Source organism: Dermatophagoides farinae, chromosome 9 (genome assembly GCF_024713945.1).
Source record: "Dermatophagoides farinae isolate YC_2012a chromosome 9, ASM2471394v1, whole genome shotgun sequence".
In the NCBI taxonomy this organism is placed as follows: Eukaryota; Metazoa; Arthropoda; class Arachnida; order Sarcoptiformes; family Pyroglyphidae; genus Dermatophagoides; species Dermatophagoides farinae.
In genome coordinates, this window is record NC_134685.1 from 3,350,197 (window position 1) to 3,374,649 (window position 24,453).

Sequence of the window (24,453 nt, forward strand, 5' to 3'; positions counted from 1 at the left end):
CAAAGACGAAAAAATTGCATCAAAACAAGGCGTGTGTTTGAAATGTAGTGGTCAATGAACATGATGATGATAACATGTGGTTGATTGTGGAATTTCTAACCACTACCGTTTTTGATGCAGAATTTTTTTTTCGTGTAAAAAAAATCATTGCAATCGATAGTGTGAAATTAAATTATGGTTATGGTAGTAGTATTAATAATTGTTACATGATGACGAACCTAATAGCAGCAGTAGCAGCAGCAACAACAATGTTATGTCCGTATTTTATTATTATAATTACGACAACGTCAACGATGATGATGACCATCGAATGAATCAGGTTGAAAAGTTTCCATAAAGAACAAAAAAAAAGTAACGCTAAAAATTCTGTTCTGGTCAAATTCTCGAATTCATTCATAAATTGATTATTATGATCAATGATGATAGTTTAATCTTCATTGATCTTTGAATCCATTCAACCATCTCTTTCTATCTTGCTTCGATTTTCAAAACAAAAACCACCATTAATTAATTAATCAATCAAATCTAGATTAATCGATCAAACAAACAAAAAGCGTGTGTGTTAATGTGTAGTGGTTTGTGTACCATTCTTCGAAGGTTATTGTACCTTTTTTTAATTCATTGATCGATTTTTATTAATAATTTTCTTCATTGTCATCATCATCATCATCATCATCATTGTTTAATTCGTGAATCATTCACCTGTAATAGTAATCACATTTCATTTAGGAATTTTTTCTTTTCATCTGCCAACAACCACATGATAAAAGTATGAATTTTTTTTCTGCGTTTTTATTAAATTGACAGACAATTTTCGAATGTCTTTTTTTTGCCTATAGATAGAGACAAATTTTTGTTGTTCAATTTTGGAACGAAAAAAAGTGATGATGAAAAACTTGTGAATTACTATCTGCCTTATTTGTTTGGCTTGTTCCACATTTTGTGTGGTTTTCATCATTGCTGGATCATTTGAGGCGTCAACAACATTACATTCACAAGATGATGATAATGACAAGTGAACAATTCGTTTTAATCATCAAGTTGACCGGATTCCTGTAATCAATGTGAAGAGATTCGAATGTGTGTGTGTGTGTCCGATTTATTGATCACCATCAATTGCACACATTGTCCATATAAACATTCCGAACAGAAAAATATTGATTGGAAATCAAGATGAACAACGAATGAATTTATTGTGATAATCATACAACGGTTGCCAAATTGAACAAACAAAACAAAACAAAACGAAAACATAACCAATTTCTTTCCATGATTTATATGTGAATGAATGGTAAGTGTTTTGATTTAAAATGAAAATATCCATTTTCTAATTTGTGGAATTTTTTTTCAAATTTATCTAGCCATTATCTGATGAATTCTTTTAAAAATTGAAAAACCAGTAGCTCATTTGTTGTATTTTATCAATATAATCCGATTGTTTGTTGTGTGTGTGTGTGTGTGTGTGGTGATATCCATCAATCGTCGATAATCACTAAATAAATTTAACCTTGTGGTTGTGGTGGTAGCAATATATCAACATATATAACAAATATACATCAATTGTGGCCAAAAAAAAAAAACAGTAACGACGACCATCATCAATAAAAAATAATCAAACAACGACAACAAATTATGAATAGTGAATGCTTTTTGTGTGATGAAAAACAAACACATGATGATGAACAATATTGTGAAATGAATTGACGCCCATTGTGTTTGTGTTGAATTGTCAAATTTGTCTTCATTCTGCTCCACATCATCAATTTGATTAAAAGTGAAACGAAAATTAATTTTTCTTGTTCATCGTCATTGTGGCGACCTTATTTTTTTTTGGTGTATGAGTAATTTATAATTGTGTTATGTAATAAAATATTTTGGAAATTAAAATAATAATATAAATTAAGTGAAAAGAAAAGTAATGATAACCATCATCATGATATTTATATATTTTGATAATTATAGTTGCAAAAATGTCAAATAATAATAATAATAATAACCGTAGTGGTAGTAGTAGTATTATCGGTAATAGTTCGATGACCAACATTGATCATTATCAACAACAACAGCGACAATTGTCGGTGTCATCATCATCATCGACAACAGCGGCAGCAATGCAACAACAATGTTTAACACCTATGTATTATGATGACATACCGGAAATTGTTCCATATGAAGATTATGATAATGTAAAGGTATGTGGTATTCATTTCCTTTTATATATTTGTGTGTGGTGGAAGAATTTCAATGAAATGCCGATGATAATGATATCTGATTATCATAATGATCATGACAATATTAATTATTCATTTTCATGAAAATATTCCTATGAATGATATGGGATTACGGAATTAACCAGGAAAAAATAACGTGACTCGTTTAGATTGGTCATTTTTTTTAATTTTCGTTTCCCGTGTGTTGTTGTTGTGTGTGTGTGAATTTGTGTGACCACAACAAATATTTATTATTATTATGGTCAGTTTATATGTGTTTTTCAAACGATCGTTGACCCTTTTTTTGTTTTTTCGGTGAGATTCCCATCTTGTTGACAACGTTTTTTTTTTTTTTTGCTAAACAATGACAAACACACATAGAGGGAATATTATTCAATGAAAAATTCACACTATATTCCGCATCAATCAATTGTGCTACCTTTTTTCCAAAATTGGAATTTTTTTATTTTTTTTTTTAAACAATGATGCTGTCACATACACACAACTATTTTACGCATAAGATTTAAGCAAATATAAACCAAATCAATCATTTATTTGGCCATTTAATTACCGATTTATTTTCCTCAACGATAAACTATTTTCTTTTTTTTTCATTGTTTGTCTAGCAATGATAAGCTCTTTTTTCAAGTCTAACTCTCTTTTCTTTGAATATATGACAGATGAATGAATCAAACTGTCAATATATATAGAGTTTGGGGCATTCATTCATTCATTCATGATGATCATAAATGTGATTCATCATTCATTCATATATAAAGCTGATTGATGATGGATATCTTGTAGTTGGCTTAAAATAATAATAAAAATCGATTATCATTATTATTATTATGTTATGGACAGCAGAAACACATACACACACACCGATACATAAATATAGAAGATAATGATGATGATAATCATGACAACAGTACTACATGTAAATTATCGGCGTTTTGTCTTGTTATAATTTTTTCTATTGTCTTTTGTAAATACACACACACAAGACAATGCTACCAATACCGGTTTGTTTGATTTGATTTTGATTTCATTGACAAAATAATGATGATAAAGAATAAAGAATTTTTTTTTACTTGAGATTTTCATTTGAAATTCTATGAAAAAATTTTTAACAGTCTTAATGACAATGATGATGATTGATTGAAACAATAATATGACAGTCTGTAATTGGGTAGAAAAAAATTCATTATGATTTATATCCATTTATGCTTAATAATCTAAACTAGAGGTTGTCAACATCACTTCATCCTCATTTCCAAAATTATGCTCAATGATGATGATGATATACAACCACAGCAGTAATGTAGACTAATTTTATTTCATTTTCTTCAATCTCATCATCATCTGCAAACAACAACAATATTATCGGCTGAAATGATGGCTTGAAAATTACCATTGTTGTTGATGATGATGATAATAAAATTATGATTCACAATCCTTATATGGAAATATGCATATTTCGTTCGTTCCATCATTATCATCATTGATGGAACAAATTTTCATATTTTGTTCTTTTTCTCAATTTCTTTTATTGTAATTTTGTACCATAGTGTAGTATTTTTTTGGCATTTTCAATTTTTCAACCCCATATTCCTCATTGGTCATCGTTTGACACATATGTGCCAAGTGATTGACTACTATAACTGAAAATTTTCATTCATGATCCAAAATAAGAAGAAGAAGAAGAAGAGAAAATTCATTTGTTCCAGACTTTGTTGTGTTGTTTATGTTTCCTGTTTTCATTCGCTCATTCATTAGATTTCCTTTTAGATAGATTTGATGATTTGGACTGCATACACCAATCGTTGTTGTTTTTGGTAAACTAGAAAAAATTTTACTTTTTTTACGATACTCTTTCAATCGATGATGGTGATGATGATGATGATGTAGAAATATCAAAAGCTGTAAACATCATCGATCCAAATCTAATTCAGTAGCTGGGAGTGAATTGAAATCTTATTACGGTTTTTGTTGTTGTTGTTGTTGTTCCTCAATTTCATTATTTTTGTGGGCTACCGTGTCGAAATTTTCTTTTTTTTTCTCATATTTTGCTTCTTTATTTTTTTTCGTTTTTGTTTCAGACGCCACATTTTTTTCGATCCGAAATGTAACTTCGAATTCATTTATATATAACCTACTAAAAATTGAATTTCTTTCTCCCATCACGATTAAAACATTTAGAGATTATTGAATTTCTTTATATCAGATATCCATGTATTATTATTATCGTCTTGAAAAAATCATTGATACACCTGTGTTATTAGTTAATAGGGTATTATGATTATGTAACAAATGGTTATCCTTTTTTTCTAATTATTACTACCGGTACTACACTGTCCATTTATTCGATGATCGTGTTTGGATCATCATCATCATCATCATCATGAAGACGAAGACGAAAAAATTACGTTTCATATAAATGACTTTTCATTCATTTATGAATGATGACTGGCTATAGCAGCAATCTATATTTTATGGATATTTTTTTTTTATTTTTTATTAATTATGAAATTGGATATCCGTGTTTTTTTTATATCTATTAGCAAGATGATGATGATACTGATGTTGATGATAATGGCTAAATCGACTTGTCAAAAATGCCGGTAAAATGTGTGTGTGTGTGAGTGTGCTTAATTTTTTTTTTCATTCTAATTTTAGAATGAATGATAATGATTAGTTTTTTTGTTGTTGTTGTTGTTGGGGAGAGATGTTTCTGGTCCACATTCGTGATTATACATCCATAATCATTTGTTTTCATTCATTTTTCTTGATTTATTTCTATTTACAAAAAAAAATCAGTGGCTTTCAAGTGTATAAGATTAGATAAATAAATTGTAAATTGTAAACTGTAAATAAATAAATGATGATAAATGTAACCACTTCCCAATGGATTATAATGAGATTATCATCATCATTTTTTTTCAAAAAAAAAAATCATGATATCATCATTTATTTATGTCCATCAAGTAACATGCACTTGTTGCATAGACTCTTGTTTCATTCATTTAAATGTAATGTAAGTGAAAGTACCTGTTGGTGTGCGTGGATAATAAGACTATGAGGTATGAAGGATTACTTATCAACACCATCACCATTTGATGCTGTAATAGAAAATTTTTTTTTTTTCATTGTGGGTTTTGTTGAAAAAAAAATTCATATAATTAATCATCATCATTTGATGATGAATATGAATTTTATCTCTGTTTTTTTTTGTTTTTGTTTATCCGTCGGTTGTTGTTGATTGATTATAATGAACATAATGTGATGATAATGTTTTGTTATTGTTGTTGATTTTTTTTTTTTTTTTTTGATTGGATTTTCGTATCTTTGATTATCTATTTTCTAGTGTAGTTTTGTTTGTATGTGGGCATGTCTGTTCAAGATTCATTCATTTTAGTCAAGTTTTTTTTGTTGTTGTTGATAATTCGATTAGTTTGTTGTTTTTCAAATAGAATTATCTTGTTATTTATTAATAGGAGATGAAATCGTTTAAAGATTTCAACAAGTGTCCAATGAAAAAGAATGAAGACGAAAAATTCCCAACATTTGAACATTTTCTTCTTTAAAGATCTTTTTAACAAACAAAACCTGTCATCGTCATCAACAAAGATGACATAACTGGGAAATAATTGAAATTACAGAAATAAACGCAAATAAACTTCAAGTCAACAACCACAACAATGATGATGATGATGATGATAATGGAGTGAATGGTCTCATTGAGCATAATGGACATTTTGAACGAAACAGAAAAAAAATGTAAAACAAAAAGAACAACAACAAAAAAGAACGTGTGAAAATTAAAATGTAAAAATTATTATTATAATAATGATAATGTGAATTTTGTTTTTCTCCCTCTCAAAACATATTTTTCGCATCGTTTGAATTGGAAAAAAAGATTCTCTTTTTAAAACATCCATACACACACACACAATGTCGATACAATGATACCAAATCTTAAACATTTAAACATTAATTATACTAATCATCATCATCGTCATTATTGTTTTGTTCAAAGAAAATGATGATTGAGAATTTTTTTTTTCATTTACAATGTTTGTGTAAGTGTGTGTGTGTGTGAAATCAGATATATTGAATATATGACTATTTTTATCATTTTGTTTTTGACATGATAAATGCCATTGACGAAACACATGTAAATTTTTGCCAACTGTTTCTGAAATACACACACACGCAGAGAGAATGAGCATAATTTGTTTTTCATAATTTTGTTTTGCCTCTCCCGCAAAACAAAACAAAATTGAAATTTTTTTTCCAATATTTCAATTTGGTGTGTTCAACAACAACAACAACCTTTGTTAATGTGATGTTGCTGATTGATCAATATTCTTTGTCTTTTTTTTTCTCGAGAAGATTTTTTTTCACATCATCATTATCGTAATAATCGTAATCTAAATTATTTTAATAATCTGTATCTGTGTGTGTGTGTGTTGACCTGCTTGATTGTTTCATCCATTTATCCTGTCTATTCATTCATCTTAAATGATAAAAGATAATGATCTGGTCTGTGGTTTTTTTTGTGTGTTTATGAAAATTTTCATTTTTTTTCTCTATAGAGATAAGCCAATTGCTAAATTGGTGAAAATTTTTTTGAAAAAAATTTTCATTTTTTTTCTGAAACAAAAATTTAACAATCTAGCGAAATGATTGAAAAAAAAATCTAATCAATTCATCGAAAATCTATTGACAAGATATTTTTATAGAAAAATTTTCTCCATATTCATTTACATATATGCTGCACATTCACAATGGTTGATGATGATGATGATTATTATTGATGATGGTGATGATTATGGCCAATGTTTTGATTTTGATCCAATGTTTTTTCTGTGTTTGTGTGTGTGTGTGTGTGTGTAGGAGTAATGAGACAATAGACTTGTTATTTTCGCCTTCCTTTTTTTTCGATGTTTTCCAGAAGATGTGTTGATATCTAAACAACGATGGTGATCATCTTTTTTTTTGAATAAATAACTAGACTTGACCATATAACATTATCACCATGTTTGAATTCAATCTTCTCTATTTTTTCGTCTTTTTTTTGCAAATGAGAGATAGATGAATGCACACACACACTCTCCTTTTTTTTCATTTCTATTAATGTCCAATTTCCAAAACTGTTTCTCTCTCTCTTTTTTTCTGTTGGCCATATTTACGGCCGATGCTTTTTTTGTGATTCTTGTTTTTTTGTTTTGTTTTTATTTTTGTTGTTTGGACAATGATGGTGGTGGTTTCCATTACATCTTCTTGGCATTTTTTCTGCTGAGAAAACTGTGTTTATGTCCATTTTTGTGGTGTCGTTTTTTTCATTTCATTTCATTCATTCATTCATTCACAGAACAAAAGATAAACTTGATCATTGTTTATGTATGTCTGAGTGTTTATTTGTCACTTAAATAGGATGATGATGACGATTGTGAATGAATCTAAAGACATATAATAACCTTTTTATTTATTTCCCTTCACCATCATCATCGTCATCATCACTTGACAAATCTAATGTTTTCTCGGGTTTTTGTTGTTGTTTAATTTATCATCATGATGAGTATATTTAGCGATGTTTTTTTTTGTTGAATGATACTGTTGTTTGACAAGTGTGTCATTTTTTTTATCTTCGTTTTGTTCGTCATTCATTCATTCATTCAATTTTAATGAAGACGATAACAACGGTGTTGTGATTGTCATCATTGATCGAATTGTTTCACATCTCTGTTTTTTCAGTTTGTTCAAAAAAAAAAAATTTTTCATCATCATTATTGTGTGATGAAATTGATTCTGATCGATCCATAGCCTCATCGCCATCATGATGATGATGATTTTTGACCCAACTTTTTTTCCAATCAATAACAATTGTTTGGAATGTTTTTTCATCTCTATTATCAACAAAAAAAAAAGGAAAATGACCATTGACCTGAGATTTACTTTTTTTTCTACTTCTTTGTGTCTGATGATGACCTGGTCATCATATATAACAATGTCTATGTGTGTGTTTGTTTGTGTCTGGAACAAAATTATCATTCATTCGCATTCATTTTATTACATCGAATCTAATCTATGTGACAAATAACTATGAAAAAGAAAGAGCAACAAAAACTTTTCAACAAATTTGTAATTTAAAATTTTTCCAAAAATAAAAACTTATCAATTTGTAACAAATAATCAATTGGTTCAATGATTTGTCGTCTTGTTTTTTGTTTTGTTTTGGTGATCTATCTACGATCGAAAAAAATCGAACCACCGCCATTCACCGATTGATTCCGTGAACAACAATGAAAATAACCGAAAATAGAGATAGACTGCTGCTGCTGCTGCTGCTGTTTTTTTCGTTCACACAACTGAAATTCAATTTTTTTCAATCAAATCAATCAATTTTTCGATCAATTTAATTTGATTGATCAATTTATTCGGCTAGTGTTTTTCTCATTCTTCTTCATCTTCATCATCTTGACAACATATCACCTTTGCACCTTTTATTATCGATCAATCTTTTCTTTTGTAATCATCTTCGATCGATTGATTGATTTGAAATTTATTTTTGTATTGTGTTCGCTATTAATTTTTCCAGAGAAAACCGCCTGTTGATTATCGATCGATGATGATGGCCATAAAGTTATCATTATCATTATTTTATTGTTGATCCAAATTGTTTATTGAATAATAATAGCACCACTACCAAAGAGAGAGAAAGAGAGGGAGAGGAAAGGGTAGTTTTTGATAAAACCATCGCCATCATAATCTCTCTTTCATCTTGGGTTTTTTAGTATGTGCGCGATGTATCTCATTTTGTCTTTCTGACCTCTACGTGTGTGTCTCCTTTGTGAATTTGATTTTTTTCTCTTTTAATGTTTGGATTTTTTTTTCGCTGACTTTGAATGAATGAACGAACAAAAAAAAATAAAATGAATCATTAATGGAATTGCATACTGTACACTGTATATGTGTGTGTGTGTTTCGCAGTATCAACAAGTATCAACATCATTGTGACTGACTTGATTTTGACTGAAATGACAATCACAGCAAGCAAAAAGCAAAACGAGACAAACAATCATCATCATCGTCATTTTTTTTGATCATGATCAATCGTTTGTCATCGAATTCAGTTTTTTCTTTTCTTTTCATTGTTATTGGTTGCAAAAACCTTAAGAGGATTTTCGATTTTTTTTTCTGTTGATTTGATCAATTATATATCCTGTTGATTCAATTCTGTGACATTTTATACATCTTGACATTTCAACTTTTTTTTTGTTCATGACCTTTAATAATAACAATCAGTCATGGTTATTAAAATGAGCAAATTATTGACCTCTGGTCATTCGAATTCTAATTCAAATACGAATAATAAACGACCGGTACCAAAACCACCGCCACCACCGCCATCACAAAGACAGCAATCAACTACCACCACGGCAACCACTCAGATTAAAACAAAATCTGCTGCACCATTGCCACCAATATTAATGCCTTGTCCCCCTGCCCCACCACCACCTCCTCCACCACCACCACCACCGTCATCATTATTGCCGCCACCGATACCATCTTCATATTCATCGACGTCGACAACACAAGAATCAAATCACAATCAAAGATCTATAGCAACTGGTTCATCAACCGATTCTTCCACGCAAAATAATAACCAATCTTGTTGCTGTAATTCATCATCATCATCTTCATCGGAATCGACAACAACAACAACTGCTACATCTTGTCATCAACAATGTTGTTGTAATGCCGATATGAAATTGAATAATTCTTCATCTACAACTGAAGTTAATGAAGATAAATCATCATCATCAAAAATGAATAATCGAAAAAATAATGAATCGAAACCGTCAAAACAACAACAATCGCCAATGATTAGAAAATTTGTACCAAATCGACCATCACCACCCACACAACTACCACCATTGCATTCATCAAGTGCACAATATCCAAATCGAAGACAATCAACATCACTATTTTCAAATCCATTTCCGGCACCACCACCACCTTTTGTATTTCCATTTGATGGTCCTAATAGCAGTTGTGGTGGTGGTAGGAATAAGAAAAAATTTTATCGAAATTCTGACACAAAATCAACAACAATATTCATATCGTTTTATCGTTATGTGAAAAAACTTTTCAGAATATTTACATTATGCCGTAGTCGTCGTAGCCGGCGACCACCACGACATATTACAAAATTGAAACGTTCAAAAAAACATTATCCACCACCACCTCCGCCTATAAAATTACCGCCATCATCGTCACCACACCCAAACACATTCTATCACACTACATCAGCATATTATCCGAAATCACAAATTTTCCTTGCAAATAATCTTTTATGGTCATCGGTTAATAATAATTATTATCCACCTCATCATAGACGTCATTATTATTATCAGCAACAAAATTCACGTCGACAACAACAACAACAACAAAGATTATCAAAACATCGAAGATTGGAAAGATTTTTTGAACAACATCGGACAATTATGATGACTTTGGCTCGTCGTAAATTTGGTGTATCGAAAATGTTTGCTGAACAAAAACAACAGCAACAGCAGCAACAAGAACAACGTAAACGATTATCATCAATACCATCGAATCATAATAATGGGAATGGGAATGGCGATCAAAATCATCAACAAGCACAACAACAAGCAGCAGCAGCATCATCATCATCATCATGGATATTAAAACCAAGATATCGGATATTGAATAATCTATATAGAACTATGATTCGTAATGGAAACATTCATTCGGATCCATTTTCCATGATGATGATGGATCGTGATAATCGTATGAATGGTTATCGTTATACAATGATACGATCATCGATATCGCCATCTATGGATGGCAATTTGAATCATAGGAATCATAAAAATATCCAACAACGATGTTGTTCATGGTTTAGTTGTTGTGGTGGTAATGAAAATATCGATGAACAACAACAGCCATTTATCAATGATGATGATGATGATTCTAGTCCAAATCGAAATAAACAACAAAATCATAATCATCGTCGTAGTCGTGGTAATGGTCGTCGTAGTGATCGGCGTTTTGTTTATTCAAATCATCAGCCTTCAATGATGATGGAATATGGTGCGAAAAAATCATCTGATTGTATTGATTGTTTAATTTCTGGTCTGATGCCTAATTGTAGCCGATTATGTACAAGACAATCACGATCAAAATCTAATGATAATAACGACGATGAATATGATAATGGTGATGATGAACATGATCAGATGGATGATAGTGAAGTATTGATCAAACAAAAAATAGTCAACAACAACAATGAACGAAGACGACGACGTCAACACCGATCATCATCATCGATGATAATCAATGATAATGCTGATGATGATGTGATTGATTGTTGTTGTTGCTGTTGTTGTGATGGTGAAAAAAATGTTGGACAAATTAAACAACAAAAAATATCGTGATCATCATCTAAAAAAACAACGACGTGAACATAATAAAATGATGATGGAATGTAAATGTTTGGAACATCATCATCATCAGCCATTGATATCTACATGTCGTGAATGTTGTGGTGGTATTCAGTCATGTTGTATACAGGAACCACCACTGCCATCACAATGTTGTACAGCTACTACTTATTGTTGTAATGATTTAAATTGTTCAACAATCAACAACAATGGTGGTGGTTTTGTTTCCGGTTGTGATCAACAACAACAACAATTATTTAGAAATAAAAAGAATCGAACACAGCCAGTAGTACCACAACCACAACCACAATCATCATCAACAAATATTGGAAATGTTATCGATGAAAATATCTCGAAAATTTGTCATCGTATGGCCGATAACAATAATAGACAACGACAAAAATCACCATCTTGTTTACAATTTAAATCCAATAATAACAATGATAATCGATCAAATATTAGTCATTGTAATCGAATGCCAAAACAATTGTCAAACAAATTATCGAACCATGATCAATGTTTTTGTCCTAAATGTGCACGAAAAAATAATCTAATTGTTGCTATTCTTTGAAAACAAAACAAAAAATGTGTAATGTGAAAATGATTAAATTTTGAATTTGAAAATCATCATCTTTTTATCGATAGATGGAGCCACCACCACTGTTTTTTTTTGGCCTGTTGAATGCCTTTATTTTTTCTTTTCTTTTTTTTTTTTTTTTTTTTTTTTTTTTTGATTGACAAATTGTCAATCCATTGATTTTTTATTTCAAGAGTATCCCTACAATTTCGACTAAATTATATGGATAATTTATTTTTTTCCCTCAAATGTTCCGAATGTGTGTGTGTGTGTGTGTGTGATAGATGATGGTTGATAATGGCTTTGCAATTTTATTTTTGATGTTCGTATATGTGCAATAAACCTGTTATTCTTTCTACACATAGCTTTTTTTCGATAATCGAATCATAATAATTTTCCTCATGGAAAAAATAGACTTTTGTTGCCGGACATTATAATGAATGTAATAGAAATGATTTAATTTTTCTGGTTTTCATTTAACCGGTCAACCGGTGGATCAGCGAAAAATTCTTTTTTCCTTGTCATGTAATCAAAACAGCGAGCAAAGCAAACACAAGACAGTCTGATTTGATGAATGATGATGGATGAATGAATGATACTACCTATTGAATGAAATAAAGCCGAAATGAAATAACCAGATCACAGACATGATGGAATCTTAGCTGATGATGATGATGATGATTATGTAATTGCTTGTTGAACAAAAGGTCACGGTCACGATATTGGAAACTATAAAGGGCAATGATTATGACTATGATGATAATGATACTGTTTGATGTTGTTTCCGTTTCCTTTCATTTCGGTTTGTTTTTTTTTCATTTTGCTTGTTCAATTTGTTTTTCATTCTCATTATCATTATTTTTACATTAACAGATCGTGACAAATGTAATGTGTGTGTGTGTGTGTGTGTGTATGTGTGCAGTTTGTTTGTTTGTTTGTTGTTTTTTCTTCCTACTTTATTTCATTCAATCGATCCATCCATATGGTCAAGCCAATTCAAACAAACAAACAATGTCGATAAAATGTTTGACAAAATGTGTGTGTGTGTGTGTGTGACATTGATATCGATTATTACGATAATTATGATGCCGACGACGACAATTGATCATTCAATCAAAAAAAAAAAAAAAAAAAAATAAATTCACCAAAGAAAAACAATTTGGCCTACAACAACAGGTGGTTGTTTGTGTTTCTTTTTGTATTCATTTGAATAACACACACACACACACACACTATGCATGACAAATTTTCCTTTTTTCTTTTTTGTTTATAGCAATTCTTGAATAAATTTATTTTTTTTTCACTTTTTTTTCTTTTGAATTTTCTCATTGAAATTGTGAATTGAAACACAGACACGCACACGATGAAACAACGCCCATTTTAACCCTTTGAAAGAGAAAGAAAAGAAAACACCTACACAATTATTCATTATTTGAATCCGTAAACTTTTTTTTCTGTTTGTTTGAAAATCACAATACATCTATCTCATCATTTTATAGATAGATACCTATTATTATTATTATGACGGGAAAAAATGAGATAGAGAAGTGATGTGGCTGAATCACAATGATGATGATGATGATGATGATCTCAAAACATTCCATTCTCAAAAAAGTAGATGAATGTGTGTGTGTGTGTAGCCAATAATGTTAGAATGAGGCCTAAAATGAGCCTTTCATTTTATTTTTCTTCTTTCTTCCCCCCGTTCTGTTCATCATGATTGAGTAAAAAAATCAATCTTGTTTCTGTATTCGTTCGTTCGGTCGATTGGTCGAATCATTTCCAGTTTTCAGCATTCGTCTCTTGTTTCGTTTCGTTCATCGTTATTATTATCTTGTTGAACTGTCCGTTATACGATGTTGTGGATGTCATGTCTATTTTGTTGCTTTTGTTGTTGTTATATGATTTTTGGCGCCTATCAAAAAAAAACCATCAACTAACTATGATCACGGATTCCAAAATCAAAATAGTTGTAGTGGCGGCATCGGCGGCCAATCATTCCTATTGTATTTGCCTGTCTGTGTGTGTGTTCATGATTCAATGCATGGAGAATAAACATCTCTTTTTCTCACTTTTTTTTCTCAACCATTGGATGATTGTTGTTGTTCTCTTTTAATATGATGTAATGTAGGAGTTGATAATGTTGATGTTCATTTCTGTCCATTCAGTTCTGTTGTGTGTTTCAGGCCTGATGTTTTTTGTTGATCGAATTGTGTTTATTCTATTTCAATATAGTGGAGATATAGAGTTTTGGTGTTGGCCATCTTCACATTTTTCTATCCATCCTACTGTCTTGGATCGTGTTTGGTGTGTGAATACATAATTGCTTGCTGTTGTTTCTGTTGACAAAAGTTTTCCGATTTGTTTGTTTTTTTATCTTACTGGGACAAAATGGTCTATCTAACGGCACGTTCAACATCGAATCTGACGCCATCTTCATCATCGACATTTTTGAATAACAATGGTACATTACCATCAAAAGTATATCCAAATGAACGTTTTCGTAAAATACAACGACAACGTTGTTTACATCAATCACAATGGTCATTAGCAGATTATGAACATCAACAAAATGGTGATAATTATCATGATGATTATGATAATCCATCATCAATAAATCATGATGATCATCATGATGACGTTAATGTTGATGATCCAAATGGATCAATCAACAATGAACGTGAACATTCATTGTTATTATTGACACCATATTCAAAATCTTGTTATCTAATGGCACAACAACAACATTATCGTCTACGACAACAACAACAAATGATGATGATGATGGCAGCTGCAGCAGCGGCTGCTACTACCACTACTACTACAAGTACTACAAAACAACAGAATTTATCAACAAATTCTTCCAATACAATTATTCGATCAACATTATCGAAAAATCATCGAAAACAAACTTCACCATCATCAATGAATCATAAATCGAAATCAATGTTGAATTTACGATCATCGTCATCCATGAAACAGCAACAGCAGCATTTGAAACAATCTTCAAAAAATTTAAATAATTCGATTCGAAATTTGACATTATCATCATCATCATGTTCATCATCGACATCTACAACATCAGGTTCATTGATTGAAGAAACAAATCATCAAAAAGATAATATCGTTGATGTTGATGATGATGATAATCATCAGCATGAACCTATAACACCGAAACATTCATTATCATCATCATTATTATTGATCAACAACAACCAAAATCATCATCAGCCAAATATTCATCGATCAATGCAACAGATACAATGGGTTAGCTGAGCTTGAATTTTTTTTTCACTTTACATTTGGATTTATATTCTCATTACATTCATATCGATAGATATTCCATTGACTTGCTTTGATGAACTTTGTGTGTGGCTGAATTTTTTTTCGAACTGGTTTTTTTCCGTTTTTTTTCTTGATGATTTCACGATGATGATGATGATGATATTGGGTTATATCCATCAGCAGCAATGATAATGATCATAGTCATTATCATTGTTGTCGGACACAAAACAAGGTGATTATACATAAATACACCGAAAAAATGATCGGGTATTCGATGTCTGTGTGTGTGTGTTTTTTTTCTGGGTTTTTTTTTACAATATTCAATCAATTTTTGTTCACTTGAACAAAAAAAAAGTATCATCTTCATTCCAGTCGATGTTTGTCAATCTTGGTTTTTCACATTTTTTCATCTTGTCGATGTTGATGTTGATGTCGATGGTGATGATGATGATGATGACAATGATTGTAAGAAAAAAAAATTTTCGGATTTTTCTCTTTAATAATGTCTATTGCCCTATGGCTCTGTGTGAAAAAAACCCTAATAACTTGTTGAACAAAATGATTGATAATTACCAATTTTGGTCCATTATTAATTATGTTTTTTTTTGGACAAGCTTGAAGTCTTCCTTGTTGTTTCCCTAATTTTTAATGTTTAATTTGTGTATATGTTTCAGGAAGCGATGTAAAAGAAACAATGAAAAAACACAAAAAACAAGATTTACTTTTGCAGAAAAAAAATTTATCCAAATTTTCCATCCGATCATCAACCGATTAATCGTCTGTCGCGTTTATATAATAAATTTGAATAACTCTTTTTTTTCATTGATTGGATTAGATTTCTTGTGCAGAAAAGAAAAGAAATTGAAATTGAAAACTTTTGCTCGAACACATACACACACACACATAATCATAATCGATGATTGATATAGGCGTGGCATTGATTTATTTTATTCATTCTTTTTTTTTTTTTGGTTTGGTTTCGAAAACAAAAAATCAGGAAAGAAAATCATAAATAATAGTCAGTTTAGTGTGTGGCTGCATATATGATAATCGGGTTTTACATTTCTTTTCACTTTACTTTGTTGTTCTGCTTATTGAATTAATAATTAATTTTCATTTTTTTCTGTTTTTTTTTCTGTTCCAGGCCATCAAACCAATGGCCAACTTTGTTTTTCATTTGAAGGATGTTTATTAGTGGTGGTGATTGGTGGCAAGTGAAAAAAAAGTTGGTCATTCATTCATTCATTCGCTACTCTTCATCATAGACAAATCGATCGATCAACCGATCGAACTGAATGAATGAATGAATGTATGACCGATTTGTGTTTTGAAAAAAAAAGTTTGTTGGCACAAACTCTTAATACGATGATGATGATGATGATGAGTACATGATGTTGTCGGTCAGTCAGTCAGCCAGTCGATTGGTTATTATTTTAGTAGAAATTGGTAATGGTGGTGCTGATGGCCAGTGATGGTGAATCTTTGAGATCTAATTTTAGATTTCCGTCCATTGTGTATGTTTGTGTGTGTGTGTTATTAGATTCAATCTATAAATGTATTTCGTATTCATTTTTTTTTCGATAAGAAGATTTTCGTATTTTTTTATCAGCGAAAGAAGATGAAAAAAAAAAATACAAACAAGTGACAAGGATGTCATTTTTTTTACCCAAATTGTTTCAATTGTATAATTTTATTTGTTTCTTTTTTTTATTTGTTTGATTGAAATGATGATGATGAGATTTGGAAATTGATTGTAACTATGTTTTTGTATTGTTTTTTTTCTGAATTAAATATACCTGTAATATGATTGCAGTAGTAGTAGTAGTATTGGTAGTTGATTGATCGATCTATTATAATAGATTATTGGAATGATTGGATAATTTTTGTTTTTTTCGGGTTCTGGTATATACCAATATTCATTGTTTTTAAAACAAAGAAAAGAAAATTTTCGTATTGTTTTTGCTGCCCGTCTGTGTGTGTGAATTGAGTTTTTTTTTGTTTGTAATTTAATCCCGGTTAATTAAATTAACAATAGATTACACCTATATTTACGACGTTTTTTCTTTCTATATCCAATTCTTGTTGTTGTTGTGGTGGTGGTAGTAATCCAGGCCTAACAATAAAACATTAACAGCAACAGGTTGTGCCGTAATACATAATGACAAAATTTAAGCAGATCATATTTTTGCTGCCTTTCTGTGTGTTTGAAATATACGTTTTTTGTTGTCTTTCCATTCATTCACACGCACACACACATTAACTACGAATGATGATTTATTGTGTGTGCGATAAATTGTCGTCTATGTTCATTGTTTTTATCAAAATTCATTTTTTCATTTGGTAATTAATTAGTGAGTTTGATGTGAATTTTTTTCAATTCTTTAAATGTTTTTCAAATGATGGTACGAATTTTTCATCATAAAAATCAACGACAAAATAATAATGGTCGTTTAATAAATATTAAAAATGGTCAAACGCAACAAAAATGTTTAACATTAAAAATGATCAAACAGGTATGTTGATAGCTGGTCATTCATATTTTTAAAGGTGTGTGTGTGTGTGTGTATGTGCGTGTGTTTAAATGTTTGATGAAATTGATGACCACCCACACACACACACACATGCCAATAAATGTCCGTTTCTGGAACACAACACACAAAAATGTTTTATTTCAACAGCAAAATCATTTAATTACAAGAAAAAACTATCACTGAATTGAAACTGAATGTTTTCTCGTGTTTTGTTTTGTTTGTTTTTTTTGTGCCAAGTCATTTTCAAACAAAATAAAGAAAAGAAAATCTCTGTGGTCCTTGCAAAAAAAAAAATCAAGCACGTATGTTGTGTGTGTATGTGATTTTTTTTAAGTACATACATTATGAATGTTTGAATTTTTTTTTTCTGGAAAAAAATGTAGCGCAAGGTTGGTTCCTTGTATGTTTGTAAGGAATATTTACAATTCATTTTGAATAACGCTGTACCATATTTAGATATGGTTCCTGTTCAATATTAATTCGTATTACGTAAACTGTAACATCTATAACCTTTTTTTGTTTTGTGTGGGCGGGTATCTGTGTGTGTGTGTGAGTGTGTGAAACACGCGCACAACAAATGAAAATTGGATCAAGTTTATAATTAGCCTCTGACTGTCTATCTGACTATTTTAGTCTTTTGTATTCAAGATTATTGTTAATTAATCTTTTCGATTTTTTTTTTTTGGATGCAATAATTTTTTCTACAGGCAAAACATCGAGCTTCAATATTGTGGTTGATTGCGAAAGCAACAGATAATGGCCGTATACCAACCGAACTACGTGATCCATTCTATCGTGATCATCAAGGACAAGAATTATTAAAACCATGGATAACACAACGTATGGCCAATGCAGAATTATATGGCCGAGCATTGGCCAACATTTATGGTGTACCTGATTATTCATCATTTAGCCATCAGAATATTCTGCAATTATTGACAAGACGTGGTGTTTTCACCGATCAGCTTGGTATTGCTGAAATTGGTGAACATATTACTGAAACAATGTTGTTGAAAAATTGTCCTGTTAAATTGGTAAGTTTTTTTCTAAATTTATCAATAATAGTAATTAATCGATTGTAATCGATTATAGGCAGCACATATGGTGATCATTGAATGTATAATGATGTTGTATATACGTGAAATATTGATACCAATCAAAGTGATGGAAGTTACAAGTCGATTTTCTGGTGAAGATATTGATGGCGTTGTCTATACAGAATTACCACCAAGTACTGAACCAGAAGATGTAGCACTTTATTGGGTGAATCGTGCCTGTTCTCAACTTAATCAAGAGATTGCTAGAGATTATATTCAACAACAGCAACAACAACAATCGGATGATGGGGATTGTCAACCACCGCCGCCACCACCAGTAGTTGTGCCTTCATTAGAAGAATTAAGTGATATGTGTGATGGTTGTTCATTGTTTGCATTGATGGCATTCTATTGTCCAGATCATGTTGATTGGCGTGAAATTTGCCTTAAACAAGATATTTCTATTGCCGATTCTATCTATAATCTACAGCGGATACAATATTTTTGTCAAGAATTATTTCCATCTGATATATGTTTTTTATTGCTGGAAGATTTTCTCTACTTACCTGAACCGATTGTGCCGAATTTTCTAGCATTCATTGCTGATCTGTTGTTCATGTTTGAAATACAACCAGTTGAATCGGTTATACCGCCATATATTCGTCTTTATCCAGAATTGTATCAGGAAGAATATCATCCAAGTAAGAGAATTTGTGAACATTTTATGTGATTTTAAAATTTTCATTATTAATTTAGGTTATCCACAAATGTTAACACCATCTGAAATGAAAGCAAAATCATTGAAATCAACATGGAATAATAACAATAACAATAATAATAATGATTCAATTGAAACATCATCAGGTGGTGGTGCAAGTGTTGAATATCCACCGAATCATCCAATCTATGATAGACCATCGTATACACAACAACCACAACGAACGTTATCTAATTTAACACTAAGTTATCACCAACAACAACATCAACATGGTACATCATCATCATCATCAAGACGAAATTCATTGAATAAATCAATGAATCGACGATCATCATTTTTATCAACAAATGGTATGAATGAAATGATTTCAAATCACAATCATCATCATTTACATGATCAATCACCTGATGTTGAAGATGAAAGTCTTTATATTGAACCAATGACAAATCCAAATAACAGTGATGATCCAAATGTCACACAATTATCACAATATTTTTCTAGTATAAATTTAACACCATCATTATCTAATAACCATCATGGTACAATGATGATGAAAGATAATAATGATGAATATCATAAGAATCGTTCACGTGCATCAGGTGGCCATCTTAATGATTATTTTTCCAGTCTTTCCACTGTTGATCAACAGCAACAGCAACATTCAACCAATGCCATTAATAATAATACACATGTACGTGCACAACGTCAACATCCAAATAATGCTGATAATGTTAAACAATTATTACATCATCATCATCATCATCATAAAGATCATCATGGTTCTTATAACAACAACAACAACGCCAATGATAGCCAAACAAATTCTAGTGATACATCAAGTATAGCTGAAATGTCTGATTATTCCACAATTACTGGCACTGGTGCTGCTACAGCTGATCAATCATTGATTCGTGCACAATTGAATGAAAAACGTAAACAAATTGAACAAGATCGACAACAAGAACGGCAAAAACGGGTTTCTTCTGATCATAATTTTCGCCAAGAAGTATTGAAAACATTAAAAAATCAACACCAACAACAGGATATGATTATGGATACAATGGATTTTTGTCGCACTGATAATCTGGATGATGATAATTTAACATTTGAAATACATGAATTGAATCCAATTAGACGTGAAAAAACATTTACCAGTATTCCATCATCAGTTTTAGCATCATCAACCACCACCACCACTAATAATAATAAATCAACGTTTGTACGAAAAAATCTTTTTTCAGCATCTGATGATCTGAAAGCATCAATGACTGATTTGAATTATGCAAATGCCAAAGATTATCATCCTCCGCATCATCACTCCTCATTCTCATCAAAATCTGATTCAAATTCAACCAAATCAATTGTAAATGATCAATCATCAAAGATAGTAGAAACTAGCGAACAAAAACAATCATCAGAATCAACAACACCACCATCGGAACATAATAAATTGGATCAAGAAATTCAATCTCAAGAATCCTCTTCTTCAGCGATTATTCAACCGTTATCCACTCAACAGTCACAAACACAAACAACACCATCGATACCATTACCACAACCACCATCATCATCACAACAGCAACAGCAACAACAACAACAGCAAACACCACGAAGAAGTCAATGGGGTCAACCAATGATACCATTGGCCGGTCAGCATCAGATACATGGTGGGGTATTACCACCGGCACCACCAATTGTACCATCAACACATCCTTATCATCAACCACCAGCATGGTCACAAACGGCACCACCAATTGGATATGATTCACAATGGTATCATCATCATCATCATCATCAATCGCCTTATCATCATCCACCTCCACAATCAGCTTATCCGCCATATGGTTATGTTCCACCACCACCACCACCACCAATGCATCCATATGATCCATATGGTGGTGGTGCATATGTTAGTCCACCAGGAACTACTGCTACAGCAACATCTCAAGATCCATATGTTTTGTCACCAATGTCTGGCTATCCACCACAACCACCGACGCATACAATAACACCTCAACAATTTTCCACAATTCCAGTAACCGATCAACAACAACAACAACATCAATCGATTAATAATAATAATTTGAATGATAATTCAACAAGTACGAATGATCATCATCATGAACAACAACAACAGCCACAACAGCATCCAAATAATAAAACACAACCATCTTCTTCACAGCAGACTGAAACATTTTTCATTTCATTCAATGATTGTGGCAATCAACAACAAAAACAGCAACAACAGCAAACAAAACGAACAAGATCCATAAAAACGGAATCGAATGATAAACCAACGTTGACAAGAACGGCAACACAAACATTAGTTAGTGGGACAGAATCGGGAAAAAAATCACAAAATGTTGTCGATGAACAAATGGATGAAAGAATACGAGAATTGTATAATGTACGTCGACCATCAATTCCATCGGTGCCTGCTGTTTCATTTGTAATAGCAGCTGATGATTTACAAAATGATAATTTCAACAATTCTGATACGAATCATCAATTAGAAGATAGTCTTATGATGATGAATGGATCATTGATGATCAATGGTGATGGTGGTGATGACCATTATTATGGTGATGACTCTGCAACACCACAACGATCACATTCATCATCAATGAATAATAATCAATCTTTATCTGGAAAAAGTGAAGAAGAAATGCAACGTAAAAAAGAAGCGATAATGAAACAATCATTACGTCGGCGTGCCCAACACGAACAGAAACGTATACAGAAAGAACAGGAATTGGCCGCAAAACGTGAACGTGAACGTTTGAAACGTGAACAAATGGAACGAAAAAAAGAAGAAGAACGTGAAAAACGAGCATTTATTTTCGACCAATATAAACGTCGTAAACAATTGGCTGAAGAAATTGAAAAAAATGGTGGTGTTGCTGCATTGCAAGGTACCGTTGCACGAAGTTCATCCACTTTGATACTAAATCGTGGTGGTGGTGGTACATCATCTTTGCATCAGCAGCAGCAGGTTAAAATGCGTCAAGGAACTGGCACTCAACAGCGACCACGGCCAAAATCATTACATGCTACATTGTTGGATGAATGTTCGGCTGCTTTATCAACTATTTCTGGTTCAGTATCAGGATCATCATCACGTTTAAGTACATCACGTGATGAAATCGATGATCTAATGAGCTGTGGACGATTATCATCTGCAGCGTCAATCAGTGGTGTTGGTACATCGAACATTTCAAGACCACAATCAGCAATGAGTAGTCAGCTTTGTTTAAATTCATCATCCAATACGGCTGTTTCAACACCAACCGGTGCTTTTGGTGAACATCATCATTCATCCGCATTTGCTGGTCTTTCGTCTGCATTCGGTACGGATTTATCATCAGGAATCGGTATTGGTTGTAGTAATAATAATAATCAACAACAACAACAACTGCAAAATCAAGGTCCAACATCCAGTAATTTTTTTCAGGAATATAATGGCCCAAAATTATTTGTGAAACCAAGTCAAAAATCGAATAAAGCACTAATATTGAATGCTATAAATGTTGTTTTGGCCGGTGCTGTCAATTCCGATACAAATCGTCGTGTCACTGAAGTAAGTGGTGTCATGATCATTCATTCCATACTAATTGCACATAATCTTTTCTAGGTGATAAATAAATGTGATAGTAAATATTATTTGATATTGTTTCGTAATTCTGGTCTACAATATCGAGCCATTTATTCATATAATCCTGAACGTGAAGAAGTGACGAAATTGGATGGGATTGGACCAAAAATCGTACATAATGATATGATTGATAAATTCTATAAGTAAGTAATAGTGGTGGTTTTTGTTTAAATTTATTGAACTAATCTAATTCTGACTTGTCCAACAGATACAATTCGGGTACAAAAAGTTTTACTGCAATTCAAACGAAACATTTATGCGTCACAATCGATGCATTCACAATACATAATCATCTATGGATGAGTAAAGCTAAACAGCAGCAGCTACAATCAACGCCAAGGCGTTTTATGTGATGATGATGATGATGATGATCATTATCATGATGATTCCACAATTGTTCCATATTTAAAAACGGCAACAGAAAATGAAAATGAATTTATTTTTTTTTTGCCAAGTTCAAATTTCAATTTCTTTTTTCCTTTTTCATTCTTTCCATTTCAACATTTGTCTCCTTTCTCTCTTTATATATTATTTTGATATAATTCTTTATTATTCATTCGCCAGAAATTTCATTCATTCATTTGATCCAGATAATTTGGCACTGGTTCGAATGTTTCTTTAATTTTTCTTGTTCAGATTCATTATTATCATTATTATATTAACTCGAATTATTTTAAAATTTAATAAAAATGAAAAACTAATAACAAATAATAGATGGAAGCACTGATTCTGTAAAATTGATTCAAATTGTGATGATTTGTGCATTTTGATTCAAGTTAAAAGATCAGCCTTTTGTTCAAGTAAATATCATAAGTTTTTCTTCAAGTCAATGTCCCGTGTTTCTGCCTTTATTTTCATCTCATTATTGGCATTTTTTTCATTTAAAAAATTTGTGTTTTTGGTTTTGTCAATGTCAGACAGGATTTTCTCATTATTTTCATTTTACTTTTTGTGTTTTCTTTGAATCACAAAG

The 24,453-nt window shown here is 31.4% G+C and overlaps 2 protein-coding genes across 7 annotated transcripts; both read left to right on the forward strand.

Moving 5' to 3' along the window:
• Window positions 1–274: 274 nt before the first annotated feature.
• Window positions 275–24,188, forward strand: Patronin (calmodulin-regulated spectrin-associated protein patronin). Of its 6 annotated transcripts, XM_075734303.1 has the most exons (8): window positions 275–769; window positions 840–1,291; window positions 1,362–2,192; window positions 18,781–19,107; window positions 19,166–19,811; window positions 19,867–23,405; window positions 23,460–23,623; window positions 23,689–24,188. In XM_075734303.1, exons 3-8 carry the CDS (start codon window positions 1,971–1,973, stop codon window positions 23,831–23,833), a joined length of 5,043 nt encoding a protein of 1,680 aa, XP_075590418.1. In that variant the 5' UTR covers window positions 275–769; window positions 840–1,291; window positions 1,362–1,970; the 3' UTR covers window positions 23,834–24,188. The 6 variants fall into 6 exon arrangements, with proteins under 6 accessions (XP_075590418.1, XP_046917023.2, XP_075590419.1 ...); XM_047061067.2 differs by lacking the exons at window positions 275–769; window positions 840–1,291 and having other exon boundaries at window positions 1,829–1,835; window positions 1,963–2,192; XM_075734304.1 differs by lacking the exons at window positions 275–769; window positions 840–1,291; window positions 1,362–2,192 and adding an exon at window positions 6,698–6,752.
• LOC142597820 (uncharacterized) lies at window positions 7,498–12,310 on the forward strand. Its single transcript, XM_075734307.1, has one exon. It carries the CDS (start codon window positions 9,521–9,523, stop codon window positions 11,672–11,674), a length of 2,154 nt encoding a protein of 717 aa, XP_075590422.1. The 5' UTR covers window positions 7,498–9,520; the 3' UTR covers window positions 11,675–12,310.
• Window positions 24,189–24,453: the final 265 nt, after the last annotated feature.